This window comes from Cucurbita moschata, unplaced genomic scaffold (assembly GCF_002738365.1).
Source record: "Cucurbita moschata cultivar Rifu unplaced genomic scaffold, Cmos_1.0 Cmo_Scf00004, whole genome shotgun sequence".
NCBI classification, from domain to species: domain Eukaryota; kingdom Viridiplantae; phylum Streptophyta; class Magnoliopsida; order Cucurbitales; family Cucurbitaceae; genus Cucurbita; species Cucurbita moschata.
In genome coordinates this window covers 3,945,916-3,964,893 of record NW_019268520.1, presented here as the reverse complement: position 1 = coordinate 3,964,893, position 18,978 = coordinate 3,945,916, and the positions used below count along the sequence as shown (strand labels likewise).

The 18,978-nt window shown below is 33.0% G+C and overlaps 4 protein-coding genes across 4 annotated transcripts; all 4 read right to left on the bottom strand.

Moving 5' to 3' along the window:
• Positions 1-89: 89 nt before the first annotated feature.
• LOC111442344 (peroxidase 31-like) lies at positions 90-1,426 on the bottom strand. Its single transcript, XM_023079716.1, has one exon. It carries the CDS (start codon positions 1,413-1,415, stop codon positions 393-395), a length of 1,023 nt encoding a protein of 340 aa, XP_022935484.1. The 5' UTR covers positions 1,416-1,426; the 3' UTR covers positions 90-392.
• Positions 1,427-2,970: 1,544 nt separating this feature from the next.
• LOC111442342 (senescence-associated carboxylesterase 101) lies at positions 2,971-6,792 on the bottom strand. The gene is made up of 4 exons (XM_023079714.1): positions 6,631-6,792; positions 6,128-6,485; positions 4,463-5,005; positions 2,971-3,988 (listed from the first exon to the last, which is right to left on the bottom strand). The coding sequence occupies exons 1-4, from the start codon at positions 6,651-6,653 to the stop codon at positions 3,164-3,166; spliced, it is 1,749 nt and encodes a 582-aa protein (XP_022935482.1). The 5' UTR covers positions 6,654-6,792; the 3' UTR covers positions 2,971-3,163.
• Positions 6,793-7,598: 806 nt separating this feature from the next.
• LOC111441388 (gibberellin-regulated protein 14) lies at positions 7,599-9,088 on the bottom strand. Its single transcript, XM_023078348.1, has 4 exons — positions 8,819-9,088; positions 8,690-8,725; positions 8,261-8,594; positions 7,599-8,033 (listed from the first exon to the last, which is right to left on the bottom strand). Exons 1-4 carry the CDS (start codon positions 8,873-8,875, stop codon positions 7,849-7,851), a joined length of 612 nt encoding a protein of 203 aa, XP_022934116.1. The 5' UTR covers positions 8,876-9,088; the 3' UTR covers positions 7,599-7,848.
• Positions 9,089-13,596: 4,508 nt separating this feature from the next.
• LOC111441946 lies at positions 13,597-16,026 on the bottom strand. The gene is made up of 4 exons (XM_023079146.1): positions 15,648-16,026; positions 15,139-15,192; positions 14,024-14,083; positions 13,597-13,925 (listed from the first exon to the last, which is right to left on the bottom strand). Exons 1-4 carry the CDS (start codon positions 15,960-15,962, stop codon positions 13,797-13,799), a joined length of 558 nt encoding a protein of 185 aa, XP_022934914.1. The 5' UTR covers positions 15,963-16,026; the 3' UTR covers positions 13,597-13,796.
• Between the last annotated feature and the right edge of the window lie 2,952 nt (positions 16,027-18,978).

Sequence of the window (18,978 nt, the reverse complement as noted above, 5' to 3'; positions counted from 1 at the left end):
ATCCACAATCGAACAATCGGTTCAAATCAAATCTTAAGAACTAGCACCATGATCAATACTCAAATCATGAACAGGAGTTACGAGACATAGAATCAAGAGAAGGACATTCTTTATAAATGAAGTGAACTGTGAACTCTCCCACCCCTCTACAAGGCTACACATCATACAGAAGCTGAGCAACACAAGTACACAACCCCACTAGAAGAATACAAAGTTTACAACCAAGAACCCAAACAATCAAACATGTATATATTGGCTCAGATATCACAATTGATGCGGAAGTATACAGATTTTTCATATGCTCATAATCAGAAAGAACCAAATGTAAATGATCTTGATTTCAACCTGATGGAGTCTCCAAATTGAATCATGAATAACAGATGTCTCCGAGTTTAATTAATAGCATCACACTTATGTCGAATCTCCCCTTGATTCCCCGTGATAACTTTATAATTACTCAACTTCTCCATCGCCCGAGCAAAATCCTTGAAGAACTTGTTCTCATCCGCCGCATACGCCTCTACGAATGGCCTCGTCCTCCAATCACTATACAACCCATGATCAGACTTCAAGATCCCCAATCCCCTAGGAAGATTCTGGAAGTAAGAGTTATCAAACTTGTTGGGAGTCATAATGTCATTGAAAACCGATAATGTAGGATTTTTTTCAAAACCAGAACAAGCCTTCTGCAACCCTTGCGCTAATCTAGGGTTATACTGCGTATCAAACGACGACGACTTGCTATAATTATAGATCTGAGAGCTGAACTCCTTACAATGGGAGAATCCAATCGTATGAGCACCACTTAACGCCACCATTTCCTGCACGGTAAACCCCCGCGCTTTAAAAATATCAATAATCTGAGGAATAGGCGAGGTAGCTTTCGGCAGAGCACCAGGAATCGTCGAAGCTTTAGACACACGGCTATCCCTGCGACCAAGGAGAACGTTGTAGTAAGGCCCGCCGACCATGGTGACGAGGTCGCGAGTGACAACGGCGAGGATGTCAGCACAGGAGACGGTATTGGGACATTCAAGCTCGAGAGCGGTCTTAGCCCGTACGATAACATCAAAGGCGTCGCCGGGGAGAGAGAGGTTGATATCGGCATCGCGCTCGGCTTTGTTGAAGGGAGTGGATGAGATGAGGACGGAGCCATCACAGCCGTTGGGAAGACAGTCATGAAAGAAGAGGCGAAGAGTTCCGGCGGCAGTGGAAGGACTAGTGATCTGCTTGTTGGTGACGGTTTCTTGGATAATCTGGCTGAATCTCGGACAGGATTTCCGGTAGTAATCTGCCGTGAGAGGAGCCGATTCCGATAGGGACAAAAACAACGCCGTGGAGAGAAGAACGAAAAAAAGTTTAAGAATCTCCATGGCTCTCTCTCTCTCTCTATCTCTGAAGAAGAATGGTTTCATTGAAGTGAAGCCGTAGAAGACGAGAGGTTTTACAGAGGGAAAGAACCCGCGCAAAACGGCGTCGTAGTTGAAATCCACGCGCCTCGATCTGGACCGCTAATCACGGACCGGGTGGGACCCAGCGGTACTTTTATCGACTATTAAAATAATTTAAGTTTGTGGAGTTTTCTTTCCGGAGAATCGTGAAGGCAAGGAATGGACAAATGGGAGGACCCCACGTGGAGGTAGATAACTACAATGACGATAATACCCTTGAGAATTAAGAATGAAAAAAAAAATGATTGGATGAGAGTACTGATAAAGATGAGAATGGGTGCAGGGGATAAAAGTTCGAACGTAAGTGGGAGATTTTAATGGGAGCACGAATATATGGAAATGAGTGAGTGAATTATATATTAAAATAAAAATAAAAAAATAATTAAATAAAAGGACGCGTAATGTAATGTATTTTTTTTTTAATTATTTGAGAAATTTGAGCTGGCCCCCGTTTTTCTTTCTTTTTTTTTTTTAAAAAAAAATTCAAATTTATCCTTTAAACGTATCAGTTTATTCCAATCTATCCATATTTAAATAATAAACTTTTAATTTCCTCCGATTAAACCTCTATCTTTTATCTTAAACTTTAAAAATATTCTAATTCTTTAATAAAATTTTGTTCAAAGTATTTTTTTTAAAGTTGTGTTTAAATAAATTATAAAATATATGTATGAATTGAAATAGATAAATAATTTAGACAAGATTTTAATATATTTTTTGACACAGTTATTTAAGAGTAAGAACTTTGGGCGTTAGTATGGAAAATAGAAAATTTTAGTTTTTTTTTTTTAAATAAAATTAAAGGAAGGCGCAGGCGTACCGCGTGGCTTGGGCTTGGCGCGTTAGATCACGTGCGGGATCGTGCCAGGACGCGAAAATATGAGCGAGCATCTACGCTCTACGCACCTCTCATCTCATTGAAATTATAAATTTAAATTTAAAAAAAAAAATGGAATGTGTCGGTTCTATTTAATTATTAAAAGAAACAGAATTATTAATTCTGTAAATTTAAATAATTTATATTTTGAAGTGATAAATTGTTGGATTTAGATTGAGAAACTCTGTGTTTCGATGCTATATTTTTTTTTTTAAATAATAATACTATGAAATTAAAAAAATGTCGAATTAAAATTCATTTTTTTTAAATTCGTGACCTATTAGACACGAAACTATAACAATGTTAAGGATAGTTGAGAGAGTTACATTTGCTAATTTAGGAAATGTTCATGAATTTATAAGTAAGAAATATATCTCCATTCAAGTGGTACGAGGAGGCCTTTTGGGGAAGCCCAAAGAAAAATCATGAAAACTTATGCTCAAAGTGGAGATTTGTGATTTCTAACATGGTATCAGAGTCATGCCCTTGGTCAATAGAATCCCCAAATATCGAACATAGAAGTTGTGGGCCCAGAGATCCATGATTCCTAACATGGTAATAGAAACCTCGAGTGTCAAACAAAAGATGTATTTTGTTCGAGGACTCTAGAGAAGGAGTCGAACCTTAATTAAGGGGAGACTGTATAGTGTACATCTCTATTAGTATGAGATTTGTAGTGGACAATATCATACTACTATGAAAAGATTTCGTGATTTCTAACGTACAACGTACCACGAATCTTCCATTGATATGCCGAAAGCTTCCTTATTTATGAAACAAAGTAGATATAAGCTTCCAATGACAAAATTAATGGCTAAACATATGAAGAAGTGAGTTAAGGGATATCTAACCTCCCATTGGCATACTCTTTATACTCCTCATTCCTCATCAACATCGTGAGGACAGAGTCATGGCCATCTCCCACGATCCCATCATATTCATCCCACCATCTCATGAAGCTGCTCTGCGGCAAGAAAATCTCAGAAGAAACCCCATAGTTCTTCATCAATTCCACTACATATTCCTCAAATTCCTTAAGCTTAGCTAACTCTGCTTCCTTCTCTTCTGCACTGCTATCCACCATTCTCAGCACTTGGCATGCCACAACAGCCTCCTCCACATGTGCCCAAAACAAAGAATCCACAGTAAGTATGGAAGAAACAGATTCTCTTTGCGTTGAGCTAGACTCAGGAGTCATGGACTCATTGTACCATTCTTCCAGCTTCCTGTAATGCTTTGGCCTATGAGCTTTGTAGTTCTTCAACCCCTTTCGGTAGTGTTCGGCGATGTCGAGCGGTTCGACCATTCGTCGATAGTTCGTCCCTCCGAACAACAATCGTACGTTCAGTGGACTCCCCTCCTTAACTGGCTTCCTCTCTGCCTCCTCTACCTTGTTTTCCCAGTAAACTAGTAGGATCTTCTTGAACTCGGCCACTTTTATGTCGGGTTCGGTCCTTCCGTTCTTGTAGCTGTCGTAGTAACCGATACTCTCTGAGTTACACTTCTTCTTGTACCATTCTAGTTTTGCCATGTTTATTTTCACGTCATTTAAAGTCTTGGCAAAAGGGTTTGTCTTTTCGAATATCATGTTCATCTCGTTGCCTTGCAGTGCCATAGCGAGCCTTCTAACATCTACTGCTCTCTGTTGCTGCTGCTGCGCCTACAATGATTTCACAATGATAATCTAAAATTTGTAAGGCCCAGTTCCTCTCACATACGCAATTTATAAATTTTTGTGAGCTAATAGCGTCGAGGATCGTTAGAAGGGAGTCCCACATTGGCTGATCTAAGTAAGGAATACATCTTCATTAGTACGAGGCCTTTTGGGGAAGCCCAAAGCAAAGTCACGAGAGCTATAGCTCAAAGATGACAATATCATACTATTGTGGAGAGTCGTTATTCCCAACATAGTATCAGAGTCATGCCCTTAACTTAGTCATACTATTTGAATCCTCAAGTGTCGAACAAAGAAGTTGCTAGCCTCGAAAGTGTAGTCAAAAGTGACTCAAGTGTCGAATAAAGGAAGTACTTTGTTCGAAAACTCCAAAGAAAGGAGTCGAGCCTCGATTAAGGAGAGGCTGTTCGAGGGAGAAGAGTTATTATTCATAACAAATAGTACTTAGCTACGACTTACTTGATCGGGAACAACTCCGATGGCTTCAAGTTGTGCTATAAAGCTTGCTGGCCAGGACTCTGAATTCTCTGTGATCAACCTTGTGGTAGCCTTGAGATTTGCCTGGTCTATCAAACGATGAATTGTTTCTTTATAATCAAAGAAGGAAGAGGCAGTAAGATGAGTATTAGCTTTGGTTGCCTCTAACAGTTTCGAGGTCGATTTCGGGTCTTCGAAACAAGAACAACCACCGGATTCGGAGCAGAATAAGAAAGTACCAAAGGGATAGTAAGCTTTGTTGTTCAAAAGGCTTGTAGGAAGAGGGTCACGGTTGGAGACAACATGAAGGAAGCAAGAAGACCATGTTGAGAACTGTGAAATGGCGCTTTGAAGGGCCTCATTGCCTAATAGAGGGGAACCAAATGTTATACAGAGAGGGCGTTTGGCCTTGGTGAGATCTATGGAGTCAAGAAGCAATAGAGTGAAGAGAGAAGCAACAGATCCTCCTAAACCATGTCCTGTAATTATTAATTGGGTCTTCGGATTGGATTTCAGCCTTGAAATCTGATAATAAAAGTGCCCAAACCAATCAATACAAGTTCTTATACAGATTAGCCACAGAACTTTCAAATATTAATTAAAACTAAGAAAATGATATCATAATTGTAACCATTCCAGTGCACCGCTAACACATATTGCGCTTTAGTTTGATCAGTCTCACGGTTTTTAAAACGTGTCTATTATGGAGAGGTTTTTAACCCTTAAGAGAAATGCTTTGTTTTTTTTTTTTCCAACCAATGTGGGATTTCACAATCCACCTCCTTAAGGCCCAACGTCCTCGCTGGCACATCGGTATCTGACTCTAATACCATTTGTAACAGCTCAAAATATGGTCCACTTTAGGCCGTTACGTGTTGTCGTCAGCCTCACGATTTTTAAAACACATTTACTGTAGAGAGGTTTCCACACCTTTGCAAAGAATGTTTCATTCTCCTCTTTAACCAATCTGAAACATCAGTGATTCGTACAGAGAAAAATAGAGGAAAGCTACTCAATTTTAAATTTTAATCTCATTTTTTTCTTTAATTTACATTAATCTATGCGTAAAAGAAATTGATTACCATTATTAGATAAAAAAATATATATATATTATTATTTATATTTATTATTTTTTTTCTTATAAATTATTTGTTTGAAAATAATTATTAATATTAATAGCTAAATAGATATGTTATTTAATATACTTATTAATTAATAAAAATTCAATCAAAATTTAATTAGTTAAAATAAATTAACTAACAATAATTAATTAGATAGTCAGATAAGGAAATATAATTGTTAGAAATAATTAACCAAACTAAAAAAGATATTAGTTATTTATACTTAATTTATCTTATCTTAAATAAACTTAATTAATTAACTGATTTTAACTTAGAAAAATATTATAATTAATTATTTAATATAATAAATTAATAATAATTTTTTAAAAATATATCTAATTTATTATCTAAGGAATTATTGAACAAATGAATTAATTGTTTATTAAAATTTATTTTAATTATCTAATATAATAAAATTGTTGAAAATATTTATTTACATTCTATTTTACGTAAAATCGTTACTTCTTACTTTACAAAACAAAATATAATAAAAAATATGAGAAGAAGAAAAAGAAAAAAAGAATACCTCTTGTTCGTAGACAGGATAGAAACGCCCAAAGAGGTCGAGCGCAGCTCCATTAATGGCGGAATCCGAGCAGCTTTCGGAGTAAAGAAACTCAAACGCAGTAAACTCATCCTTGAGATCCGAAAGCGAAACCAGGTCTTCTCCTCCTTCTTCTTCAAGTGGATTTTCCGAACAGTTCGGAGTAGTGACAAACGCGAGGATCTTACAGTTCGATCGCTCATTGTAATGTCCAAAAAAGGCCAAACACTTCGATTCATCGGCAGTAATTACAGTACGAAGCTTCGTAATCGCCTTCCATGAATGATCGAGCAAATCTGAAGTCGCGATTAAATTCGCGATTTCCAATCCGTTGCTGAATCTGTACGGAAAATAACCTAAATCAGCCTATACGGAGCACGATTTTGGGGAATCCGGATATCGTAATAAAAAAAGAAGCGGAAAATCAGAAGGAAACAGAGGAAGTGTAAGATAAGATCCAGTTTGAGAAAGTGAAATTTGGTTACCGTTGAGGGTTATTGTCGGCCATTAATAATCGCCTCCGGGGAGTTTCAACGAACACAGAGCAGAGTGGAAAATCAGTGGTCTTCTCAGAAGAATCGGATTCTGTAAGTATCGTAATTAGGTTGTGTAAAATGGGCTGGCGCGTCCCGGTCACCGTCGCGTCGGCTATACTTTATTCTTTACATTTAATTAATACAACAATAATAATAATGTCAAAATTTTAATTTATAGTTTCATTTTTTTTTTTAAGTGAGAGTCATGTTAGATGAATACATTGTCCACAATGGTATGATATTGTCCACTTCGAACATAAGCTTCGTACCAATAGAGAGTGTTATTTAATTATAAACCCATGACCATTCTCTAAATTAACAGATGTGGGACGCCTTCATCCAACAATATCTACTAATGTGGGACGCCTTCATCCAACAATATCTACTAGCTTTCATCGTGGTCATCTCTGAACCACATTCTACTAAAAGAGGTTCCACTCTAATATCATATGTTTGGTACGTAATATTCTTATGCAACATGACCACATTAACTACTTGTCAGTAGTCTGGTTTTCATGTGACATGATGAGGTTCGGCGCATAATCAATATGTTTGTGATCGACGTCAATTGTGCCTAAAATAAGTCGACTAATCACCTATACAATTTACATGGCTAAGAAATTTCATTAAATCTTCCCGACGTTTAATATTAACTAATTTGAAACTTTGTAATCCTTCTTGGATTGAGAATGACATTTTTATTAGCAAATATAGATCTCCATATTTCCATCAACATATACGAATTATGTCGGGAAGGAGTAAATGGTCCCTTCCTACACCTGCAAAGTGATGGGTGTTGGTAAGGTGGGTCTGTTTATTCCATATGCTTGTTTCTGATCCTGAGGCCACTAAGATCTTCTTGATAATTGGGGCTCACCATATCTCCATCAATTCATTTGAATAATTTTAAGAAACAATGTCAATACCAAACACTAGATAGATTAATCAATATCATAACATCATTATCATACATCATATTCAAACACTCAAGAACAGAGCATATAATTATGATAAACTGTGGCCTAATCCTCTATGTTCTTGAGTAGTTCCAAAGAGCCTTTTGGAAAAGTAAAAAAACCAGTGATTTTCTGACTCTTCTCCTTGCAGAACAAAAGCCTTTAAAAGAAGATAAAGAAATAGACGCCATGTTTGTTTGCTTGTGATGGCTTAAGGGCACTTGGGTCTGTTGCCATGAGTAGTCATGTCAGTGTAGCACTTTCCACAGACTTCCCTGTTGCCGTATGTCCCCGGTGGAACACACTTGCAGCGGTAGCAGCATGTCAAGCACGCCCTTATGCATACGTTTTTCCTTGAATGAAGCTGGCATCTTCTTCCACATTCTGGGTTGCAGGCTGTTTAAACATCCAAAATATCCTCAAGTTACTCGAAATAATTTGATCTTTAAGGCTCAGTTTGATGATCATTTTGTCTTGAACTAAGCTATAAACATGGGGTTATCAGAATCTAAGCCACCATTTGAAATCTAAGAGAATTCAGTGCCAGTTTTAGTAATCTTTAGTTTAGAATGCAGAAACCCAGAGGAAGTATAGATGAATGAGTGACAGAGAAGATTCTTTACCCTTGCCAATGACTGGTGGTGGCCTAGGAGCTGCAGGGGACGGCGGCTTCACTGGTGGATTCACAGGAGCCTTCGCCGGCGGAGGAGAAGACGGTGCCTTTGCCGGTGGAGAAGGAGTGTACGGTGCCTTCACCGGTGGCTTCACTGGTGGAGAAGGAGTATAAGGAGGTGGGGGAAGCTTGGCAGGTGGAACAGGGGTGTATGGTGCTTTAACTGGCGGTGGTATCAAAACAGGGGTAGTTGGTGGTTTCACAGGCGGCAGTGGCGACGGCGCTTTGTAAACTGGAGGAGAAGGAGCCGAAACTGGAACTGGGACCTTGGGGTATACAGCATCCTGTAATGTAAAACCAAACAGAAACAACGCTAAAATGAGACAACAAAACAGCAAAAAATGACAACAAAAGCAACAAATTACAATCCAAAGATCACCTTCTGTTGCGACACTCCATTGGCATTAGCTGAAACCTGCAAAAAAGACAAGAACTCTTAATCAAATCATGAATGCAAAAACCAAACTTTATGAGCACCCAACACATTAAAAGAGAAAACGAGCAATACCCATGAGGCAAGTAGAAGAAAAACGCTAAAAACAAAGCGATTGGCCATTGAGGACATTTGTCGAACAGGTTGTGAGCAAGACCCAGAACAAAGAGAAAAAACCCGATTGATCACAAGTTGAAGAGAGCAGAGAGAGGTTTAAATAGAGGCAGAAAAAAAATGGGGAGGTTCAAATTTCAAGAAGAAATAAAAATGTATATGGATGGATGGATGCCAGTTCAGATGAAGATTTCAAAAATTTTGTATTGGGGTTTGCAAAATTTAGACCCACATGCTCCATGCCAATGTAATGCATGTATACCAACCGGGAAATACTGATCTTCTTAGGAGTGTCCTTCGCTATTATTTGCTGCCTTTCCCCCACGAGCTCTTGTCTTCTCTCACCCTCTTTTGGCTTGGACTGTGTTTTGGGGATGTTTTCAGATCTTTACCAACTATGAAATACTTCTTATTGGTTCCCTTGTTTGAATATTTCACTCCCCATTTTTTAATTTCTAGTCGTTAAAAGGACGATTTCTTGTTAAATTTGGCTCTGAAGCGTTTGAATGTTTGAAGAACACGATCTTAATTAACTCGAGATTGATTCTTGCTTTTGAGTATTTGGCACAAGTTCTTAATGATCTTTAAATTTGAATGCTCGAGGTTAAGATCCTTTAGAATAATTAATTCTCGTTAAACTTGCCTCTTTCATAATTTTAACATTTAGTTCACTATCAAGCTCGAATTTGAATATCCAAAGTTTTGATCATGTTGAATAATTCATAATTAGTATAAGTTAGTACACAACGTATATCGTGGGTTCAATTGTTTGAGCTCGTGTACCACGAGTTTTCAAGATCTCAGTCTTCTTATTTTTAATTTTAAAGATCAAATTTTTTGTGCATCAAGTTAGTGACCTAAAATGTCGATCTAAGTTGTCTATAAACTCACCTCTCACGCACACCAACATTATAATGAAGTTGGGATAGATGATTACCTAGCTCGGGTCATTCTGGCTATTACAAATAATGCACCCAATTCCTTTTTATTTCATTTTTTCTTACATTTTGTACTCGAAAAAAAAAACATAATTCAACTAATTAAGACATATATATTATTGACCTAATGATCAAATATTCGAGTCTCCGTCTCACATGTTGTTGAACTAAAAAAAGATTGTCACAAAAATAATATAAAATATTAAATTTATAAATTTTACGCTTATATTAACACGTAATTTGCAAATATCAATTTATTAATCGAAATAAACAAGCATACGAACTAAAATTTTATCAGACACCCGTTTAAACTCTAATTTAGATGATAATTAAATATAAGTATTTTAGACGTTTTAAATAATATAAATGAAAATAAATATGTTAATTTTCAGTATAAAGTGTGAAAATGGTAAAAATGTTTTTTTTTTTTAATACGAACAATTTAAAAAAAATTTGGGAAATATAATTGAAGTGTGTAAATAATTTAATTAATTATTTATATGAGTTGGCAAACTTTATTTGACCTTTCTACTTTGTCAGAGTACTTGAGTATTATTTTTTTTAACCTTTTATAATATTAAATGAGATAATTACTATATTAATTGCAAAAGCTGTCACCACCAAATAAATTATTTTTCAGTCTCTCTGTACTTTTTGTTTTCTTTATATTTTTTTTTTCTAAATAAAAATTTTATCCATTAAATTGGTTAAAAAAATATTTAATTTTAATATATATATATATATATATATATATATATATATATATGCTTGTATTTCCTATAATTTTGTTTCATTCTGTAATTATTTTAAATTTTAAATTTAAATTATTTTTGTTTAAAAGAGAAGAAATAAACATAATTTTAAAAATAAAATCATTATCTAACAGAATTTTAGCATTCATAACATATAAACAGAATGATGAATATTAAGAATAAATGTTTTTTTTAATTAAAAAGTATGGAAAACAGACAATTTAATTATATTTTCTTGTTTTTTTTAAAAGAAATAAAAACATGTTTATTTATAACAATTTTATTTTTATAATTTACTTTTGCTTCTTTTAATTTTTTTATTCGTAATTTAATATTTATAAAGTATGAAAATCAAATGATTATAAATAATTAAATCATAAAAATTAAAATAAAACTATGTTTAAACCATAATAGCTATTTAACCTAAACTTTATTATTATTTTTTTTTTGTCTCTCTATTAGTGCTATATATTTAAAGCAATATCCTTTTTTTGCGAAAAAAAAATTAATTGATAATATATCAATAAACTATAAAAGAGTTCCACTTAATTTTCACCTAATTCAATTAATTAAAGCATTAATAACCTGCTTCCTCTATTAATCAATATTAAATATCTCGAGAATAAAAAGACAAATAATAAAATAATATTTTAAAATTTATTAAATAAAAGATTAAATGATTTATTAAACCTAACCTATATATTGTTTTAACATTTTAGAGTATATTAAAAATTATTAAGAACAGAATTATAAATTTTGTAATTTTAAAAAATAATAAATTTATTGAAAACAAAATAATAATAATAAAAAATATATATTGAACAGATAGGAAAGCACTTTACAGCTGGCGGAAACCAAAGTGGAGCCCACGGTCTTATGGTTAGAAAAAAGCTGGAGCCAGCCGAGCCACAGCCACTTTTCTTTCCTTTTATTTTTATTTTACTCTTTCTCTCTCTTGTTTTCTCTCTCTAGAGACACGTGACGACACGTGACGTGACATCAGTCAAACCTGTCGGCTACACCTAATCCTGCTTTTTCCATTAAAAAAAATTAAATAAAAACTTAATTAATGAGATCAGATGTTCCCACCGACTATTTACTTAAAGTCAACTCCCTCTTTCTTTTTTTTTTTTTCCCTTAATTTTTTTTAAGAATTAAAAACCATAACTTATAATTGATTTATGATTTTCGCCTTCATTTTATATGTTTATAAGCTCAACATTAACCTAAGAAATGAATTAATGCATTCATTATAACATTGCGTTAGAATAATGACAAAATATTAGATTTATTATTTTCTTAAAAATATATATATATTTATTTGTTCATTTAATGTTTTTTATGAGTCATAAATAATGTCATCCTAAATAAACATACTAGTTCGTTTATTTGAACTATAGTTTGTAAATATATAAAAAGAAAATGAAAAATGTTTTAACAAAACAAATATTTTTAAAAAATAAAAAATAAAAAATATTTTTTAATTTTTATCAATTCTTTTTCAGAGAAATAGTTTATTAGAAAGTAATTAATATTCTCATTAAAATAATAATTAAAAAAACAAACAGGCGTGGGTGTCATTTATTTGGAGCCATAATAAAATATTTTGAAATTTTTTAGTCCGAGGAATTAAATAATAATTATTCTCCAAACTTGGATTTCACTCTTTATTATTTATTATATTTTGATTTACTTTTATGAATATTTATAAATTATGACTCAACTTGAAAAATCAAATCAATGTCCGAATAATAATATTAAAAAATATCGAATTTATGAAACCTCTTTTCTACTTGCAATTAAATAATAATTTACATTTTTTTTTACACTTTATTTAATCTTAAGAATAATATAATATTAAATTTTAAATTTTAAAAAAATTTAGTTGTAAACCTTTTTTTTTATTATTTGAGTTGAATATTGTAAATAAGTGTCACAATTATTTTGTTAGCGTATGACATAAATTGCATTATTGATATACCAAAAGTTAAAAATAAGTCATATCATATTATTAATTTTTTTTTTTTTGTAGTAATATATTTGTTAGGAGAATGCTTCCTCGTCAAAACCCTTTTCACTAATCGAATATTTGACTAATTAATATATATATTATTGATCCATAGGTCAAAAATTCCAATCTCTTATTCTAAATATAAGTGGTATTGAACTCAAAATTTTAAAATAAAAATATATAATAAAAAAAAATGAAAAGTTTAACTGGGAGTATACGACAAAAACTGATAAGCAAGTTGGTTTGTTGAAAAGTACTACAACTTCGGACTTTTTTCTTAAAACTATTCCTAAATTACTACGAAACATAAACAAGATTCAACTCATAGGATCGGTAAGTTGATAACACGAAGCAAATTAACTAATATAATATTATTTTTTTTAGTTCGATAACTACCGAGCAAGGATCAAACATTTTATAACGATAATTAATGACTAATATATTTGAGCTTATGATTTTTTTTTTTTTTGAGAGATTTAAAAAGAAAAAAATAGGGGAGTTTGTTGAGTGGGGGCAGAAGGAACAGGGGAATGAATTGGAAACTGGGGCATGGGGTGACCTAATAATTAAGGGTACATAGTCTCAGAATGATTAGGGCCCTCCACCGCTCATAGGACATCAAATACATCTGTAAATTAATTATATTCATTTTCTTTTATTTACTCCATTTCTATCTTTTTTTTATATTGTTTATATCTTACCTTATTTAAAATTACAAACATATTTTAGAACGGATATAGAATCAAGATTAGATCTTTTACTATATATAAAAAAAATTGGATGTAGCAAGATTTGGTCAAAGACAAATATGGAACCAGATCTATTTATTCCACTAATAAAATTTGTCCTTTTTTTTTTATCTAGAAGAATCTTTTTTTCAAAAGAGAGTTGGATCAAATAATGATGTTAGGTTCGGGAGAAATAGATGTGAGAATGAAAGGGATAAAATGATTCCAATTTTTTTTTAAAAAATCCGTTAAAACATTGTTCGTTGGATCATAAATAAGAAAAAGCTAGGATGTTTGACACTTACTCTCTATCATCAACTTGAACATAGTTCAATTATCACAGACTATTTAAATTCCTCATTCCATATGTTGTTGAACTTTATAAAGAGCGTTTAAATAATGTGAAATTTAACTAATCAAAGGGTGAAAAATGTCTAATATGTCTCTCAACTTTTAATTTTATATCTAAATGGTCATTAACTTTTTCTAAGACTTCATAATCAAGAGTATCTAAACAAAAACTTCTTCTTTATCCTCGAAGCTCAAATTCAACGTTTGTAACTTGAAACCTGCGCCTTGAATGGTCTCGATCAAGCTCGAGGCCACTCCTGTAGATTGTATTGTTGTTTGTTTTGTAAGCTAGAACAAGAAGAGAGGAAAAGAAGAAAAAAACGTTTAGGCAATTTGGTAGGATGATGCACGTAAGTTGTTTGCTAACAGCCAATGATCATACATACCTCAACAGATGCAATGCCCTCAACGAGCTGAACTTTCAACCCAGTGATACCATCCGTTTGCTACAGAAGAACACATACAATAAGCAAGTGTAGACTTCAGTTAACTACAAATACAGAGTTGTGAAATGAGAGAGGGTTATTGGGAGGGAGACAATAACAGCCCAAGCTCACCGCTAGAAGATATGGTCTTCTTTGAGCTTTTTCTTTCGGACTTTCCCTCAAGGTTTTTAAAGCGCATATGCTAGGGAGAGGTTTCCACACCCTTATAAAGAATGTTTCATTCTCCTCTCCAACTGATGTGGGATCTCACAAAGTCTCACGTTGATTAGTCAAGGGGATGATCATGAGTTTATAAGTAAGGAATACATCTCCATTGGTATGAGATCTTTTGGAAAAACCAAAAGCAAAGCCATGAGAGCTAATGCTGAAAGTAGGGAGGTTCATGATTCCTACTAGAAACAAGATCTTCAAAAGAACAAGAAACTTGGTTCTTAACACTTCCTATCACTTCAGCACATTCTACTAAATTTCAATGCTTTTGATGATGTCTCACGGTAGAAGTGAACAGACATAGCATAGTGATATCTAACTAGATGTGCTGATTAAATGGTCTGTGAGATATTCCACGAGTTGCATACACGAAAACAGTACTATCCAGTTGATTTGTAGTCAATAAAACCCACTTCTCAAAACTTTCATGGTGTTTGGCTACGCAGCCAAAACTAATTTAAAAAAATTCTAAATAGCAACGCTTTTGGAGAAAGCCCTCGATAAGTACTCATAGAAAAAGTTCAAGCGTATCCCAGATTTTCTCCTATAACAAACACTTTGTCAAATTTGTAGAGCTCAAACAAGACAAATCTTCTTATGAAGTCTTAATGAAATTGAGAGTACCATGAGTTCCTATTAAAAATCTTCAGTAGATTGACAATTCAGATCTTATCAAAGCTGGAGTTTCAGCTTTCACCAGCAAAATCAGCTTATCCATTATAAAAAACTATATGTGTGTGTGTGTGCGCGCGCGCGCGTGTATAAAAGGTAATTCTTAAAGCCATTTTACTAACAAATAACAAGAAGCATGAGATGAAAGGCGCAAGGATGATAGAACAATGTACCTCCAAAGCCTCGGTTACAGAAGGCACAGCTGATTCATTTAGCGTCCCCTCTGCCTTTGGAAACGAAAAAGATAACTATTAGCAATGCCTCCAAGCAATTCAAAGGTATTATACTTGCAGATCCCTACAATGGTCACAGTTTATAAACCACTGATTTAGAGTATTTTTGTGACTGGGATTGTGAATTTCTTTGACATGATTGTGAGTGTTTTCACAGCTAAATTTTGTATGATTTCTTGGTTGGTTCATGGCCATTTTTCAAGTTACTTTTGAAGAGCAACAATTGTGGAATTTCGAAGTCTAAACTGAAAAATTAAACTCACTACTTAGGTGCAGGGCAAGGAATTGAAATTTCCCCCAAGAATTAATTAATTAAACAGCTAATGTCTAAACCATATGCAATTGTCATTCCCAAATCAAAATGTGCTCAAATTCTTCACCAAATTCAAGACCCACTTTCACCAATCGTCATCAGCAAAACACACATATATACTAAAATTGTTATATACCTGAAAGAACATGGTGAGAATATCAGACGACGAGACAGGCACGGTGACTGCCGGCTGCTCAGACGGAGAAGGCGACAGCGCTTCGCCTTCAACTCCTTGCTCTGGTATAGAGGCATCCTCTTCGACTACCCTCACTTGTTTCAGGCCGCGTAGCCTGCTCCGGCCCTTAACCGCCGAATGCCCGAAGGAGGCGGCGGAAACGGTGAAGCTAGAGGAGGAAGGAAGAGCGAATGAAGGTCTCGAAATTGGGGATGGGTTTGCAATTGCAGGGCGAGAAACGGAGTGAAGGGCGGGGAAGAGGGAGATCGAAGCCATTTCTCGACGGTTGGAGCGTGTGTAGTGTCAGGAATTTAGGATTCCCATCTGCTTATCCACTGGACTCAGCCACATAATAACTCCCCCTTTTCGGATCTGGACCCTTGATTTCTTTTTCGTTTTTTTTTTTAAGGAAAAAAAAATTAGTGACTATGCTTATTATTATAATTTTTTAAAATGCGTTAAAATAAGTTGTAAGCTCCAAGATATAGTCAGACGTGACTCAAATATCAAACCAATAGTATATTTTGTTCGTAGATTCTATAAGAAGTTGTCGAGCCTCGATTGAAGGCTAAGGATTCCATAGGCTTTAGGGTTTTACTTTATTCGAGGAAGTCCCACCTTGACTGATTTAAAAAAAAAAAATCATAATCCACAATATCATGTTAGGTTTTGTGGATATTGCTTAATAAATTATACGATGGATTTTAATTTTTTTTAATTATTTCTTAACCATTAAATAATTCTCGAGTATAAATATAATTTTTTATATTTAATTAAAAAGATTATGTGTATATTCATATAATTTTCCAATAAATAATTATGAGATATTTTTGTCTCAAGTTTTTATTAATCTTTATTTCTAACTTTATTCTCTCAAAACTTTATTTATTTTTCTCACTTTTTCTTTGTCTCCGATCTTTTTTACTTAAAATTGTGCCTAATTTTCTAAAATGACTTTAATTAAATTTATAATTGTAATTATAATTAAGTTGATTTTATCCCTAATCATCATTTCTAAATTTACATATTTAATTTAACAAACTCACCAGTCTTGTTATTTATAAGAAAAAAAAAGGAAATTAATTATTAAATAAATAAATAATAATACATATATTACCTCTCCATCCCTTTTCCAAATAAAGTCCAACAAAATGACACTCAAATTCAAAATAAATACAAATTTGGGATGAACTGATTCCTATGTTTTGGAAAATAAATGTTAGAAAACGACTTTTAAACTTTATCAAAAGTAAAATTGAAAGCTATACATGTTTCAACTTTGAGTTGAAGCTTCGTAGTATTAAGTAGATATTAAAATGGTAATATAAATCTCGTATAAAAACCGACTAAAAGAGGTATGTTCTTTGTTACATAACTTTTAGTTATCTAACATTTCGGTCGAGATGTTGTATTATTGAGATGTCATAGAAAATTTAATAAATAAAAAATATTTATATTTTATGTCCGGTGAAATTTCATATATAGTAGACATGTAATTTTAAAAAAATACTGAATATATAAAAATTTAAAAATTAAGAGATTTATTAAATACAAAATTAAAATACCATAACAAAAATGATAAAATGTATTTTTTGAATTAAATTTTAGTTAGAATACCATTTTAGTCTATAATTCTACTAAAAAAAATAATAAAAAATCTTAAATTTAGATTTTTTTTTTTATCCAAAGTCATTAACTAATAATAATAATAATAATTTTCATGTTAAAGTGAATATTTTTCTAAATTTTATATGAAAGATGTTCATAGAAAATAAAATGTTTTTTTTTTTTAATAAAACACAAATTAAGAGTATGACTAAATTTAAGCTCTTCAACTCATATGCCGAAAACTAGCTATCCGATAGATGTTTTATAGCATTTTCTGTAAAGTCCCAGCCCTTTTGGGCTTCCCCTCGAGGCTTTAAAACGCGTCTACTAGGGGAAGGTTTCCACACCCTTATAAAGGGTGGTTTGTTCTCCTCCCCAACCAATGTGGGACATCACAATCCACCCCCTTCGGAGTCCAGCTTCCTCGCTGGCACTCTTTCCTTCTCCAATCAATGTGGGACCGTCCCCAAATCCACCTCCTTTTGGGGCCCAACGTCCTTACTCGCACATCGCCTCGTGTCTATCCCCCTTCGAAAAACAGCGAGAAGACTGGCACATCATCCGATGTCTGGCTCTGATACCATTTGTAACGACCCAGATCCGCCGCTAACAGATATTGTCTTCTTTGGGCCTAAAAAATCATTTTAAAAAAAAAAAACAGAGTGAGTATAAAAATACTCAGTAAGGAATAGTACGAGTTACTTCTCTAGTGTGTTTTGTACGAATGAGTACACCATAACACGAATTCCGTTGAACCTTAACCACGTGAACGTGCGTTAGCCCATAGTTAAGTCTAAGAGTACATATACGAGCTCGTCTAATGAGGTCATGTGCATGTATATGAACTGTGTCTAAACAACCCTACTCACGAAACATTTTTAGCAATTAAATTTTATTAAAAAACATTTAAAAATCAATAAATTTAGATTAGAAGTGGCTAAGCTAGCGGTTGAGAGTTAATGGAGGTTCATTTAATGTATAAAAGCTATTTATAATGAAAATCACTTTATAATAAGCCCTATTAACATATCAATAATAGAATTATATAGTAAATGTGACCCGCACTCTAGCATTAAATTAAAATAAATATTGAATAACAATAAATACAACTTTTAATATCAATTAAATTACTTTCCAAGACTCCAACACACTAAAATTTCTTTTTTTTCTACTTATGATTTAGATATTTCATGAAAAGTTATGGTCATCAAATTTATGTAATTATAACCAAACATGTTACAAAATAATTAATTTTGCACATATTTATGGAGAAATAAAATCATTTATTTGCATTATAATTAGAATTTCATAAAAGTGGCTTTTAATATATTTTATTTGTGGTTTTTTTTTAATTATTTTATTTTAATGTAGTTACGTTTAATATGAAAGTTTTTTTAATAAATAAATATTAATAAAATGCATTGATTATTGTTATCTCTTTTTTTAAAATTAGGGTAAAAATTAAAAATTTATTTACTTGGAAAAAGGAAGAAAAAAAAAATTCTCAAATATTAATTCTAAAAAAGGAAAAAAAAAGGAGAGATTTGGGCAGATATACTATACACGTTACTTGCGTACAGGATACGACATATCGGTACCTGCAAACGACATGATTCCCATTGACCCACACATTGCTTTTTTTTTTTTTTTTTTTTTTTTTTTTTTTTTTTTTTTTTTTTTTTTT

Coding starts and splice junctions, on each gene's coding strand:
- LOC111442344 (XM_023079716.1), bottom strand. CDS start 1,415: ATGAAACCATTCTTCTTCAGAGATAGAGAGAGAGAGAGAGCCATGGAG.
- LOC111442342 (XM_023079714.1), bottom strand. CDS start 6,653: ATGGCCGACAATAACCCTCAACG. Junction 5,006..6,127: donor ATCCTGTCTACGAACAAGAG/GTATTCTTTTTT, acceptor TTTTATTATCAG/ATTTCAAGGCTGAAATCCAA. Junction 3,989..4,462: donor TCGGAGTTGTTCCCGATCAA/GTAAGTCGTAGC, acceptor AAATCATTGTAG/GCGCAGCAGCAGCAACAGAG.
- LOC111441388 (XM_023078348.1), bottom strand. CDS start 8,875: ATGTCCTCAATGGCCAATCGCTTTGTTTTTAGCGTTTTTCTTCTACTT. Junction 8,595..8,689: donor ATGGAGTGTCGCAACAGAAG/GTGATCTTTGGA, acceptor TTTACATTACAG/GATGCTGTATACCCCAAGGT. Junction 8,034..8,260: donor ACCACCAGTCATTGGCAAGG/GTAAAGAATCTT, acceptor ATGTTTAAACAG/CCTGCAACCCAGAATGTGGA.
- LOC111441946 (XM_023079146.1), bottom strand. CDS start 15,962: ATGGCTTCGATCTCCCTCTTCCCCGCCCTTCACTCCGTTTCTCGCCCT. Junction 14,084..15,138: donor CTGTAACCGAGGCTTTGGAG/GTACATTGTTCT, acceptor GTTCTTCTGTAG/CAAACGGATGGTATCACTGG. Junction 13,926..14,023: donor AGGGCATTGCATCTGTTGAG/GTATGTATGATC, acceptor TTCTTGTTCTAG/CTTACAAAACAAACAACAAT.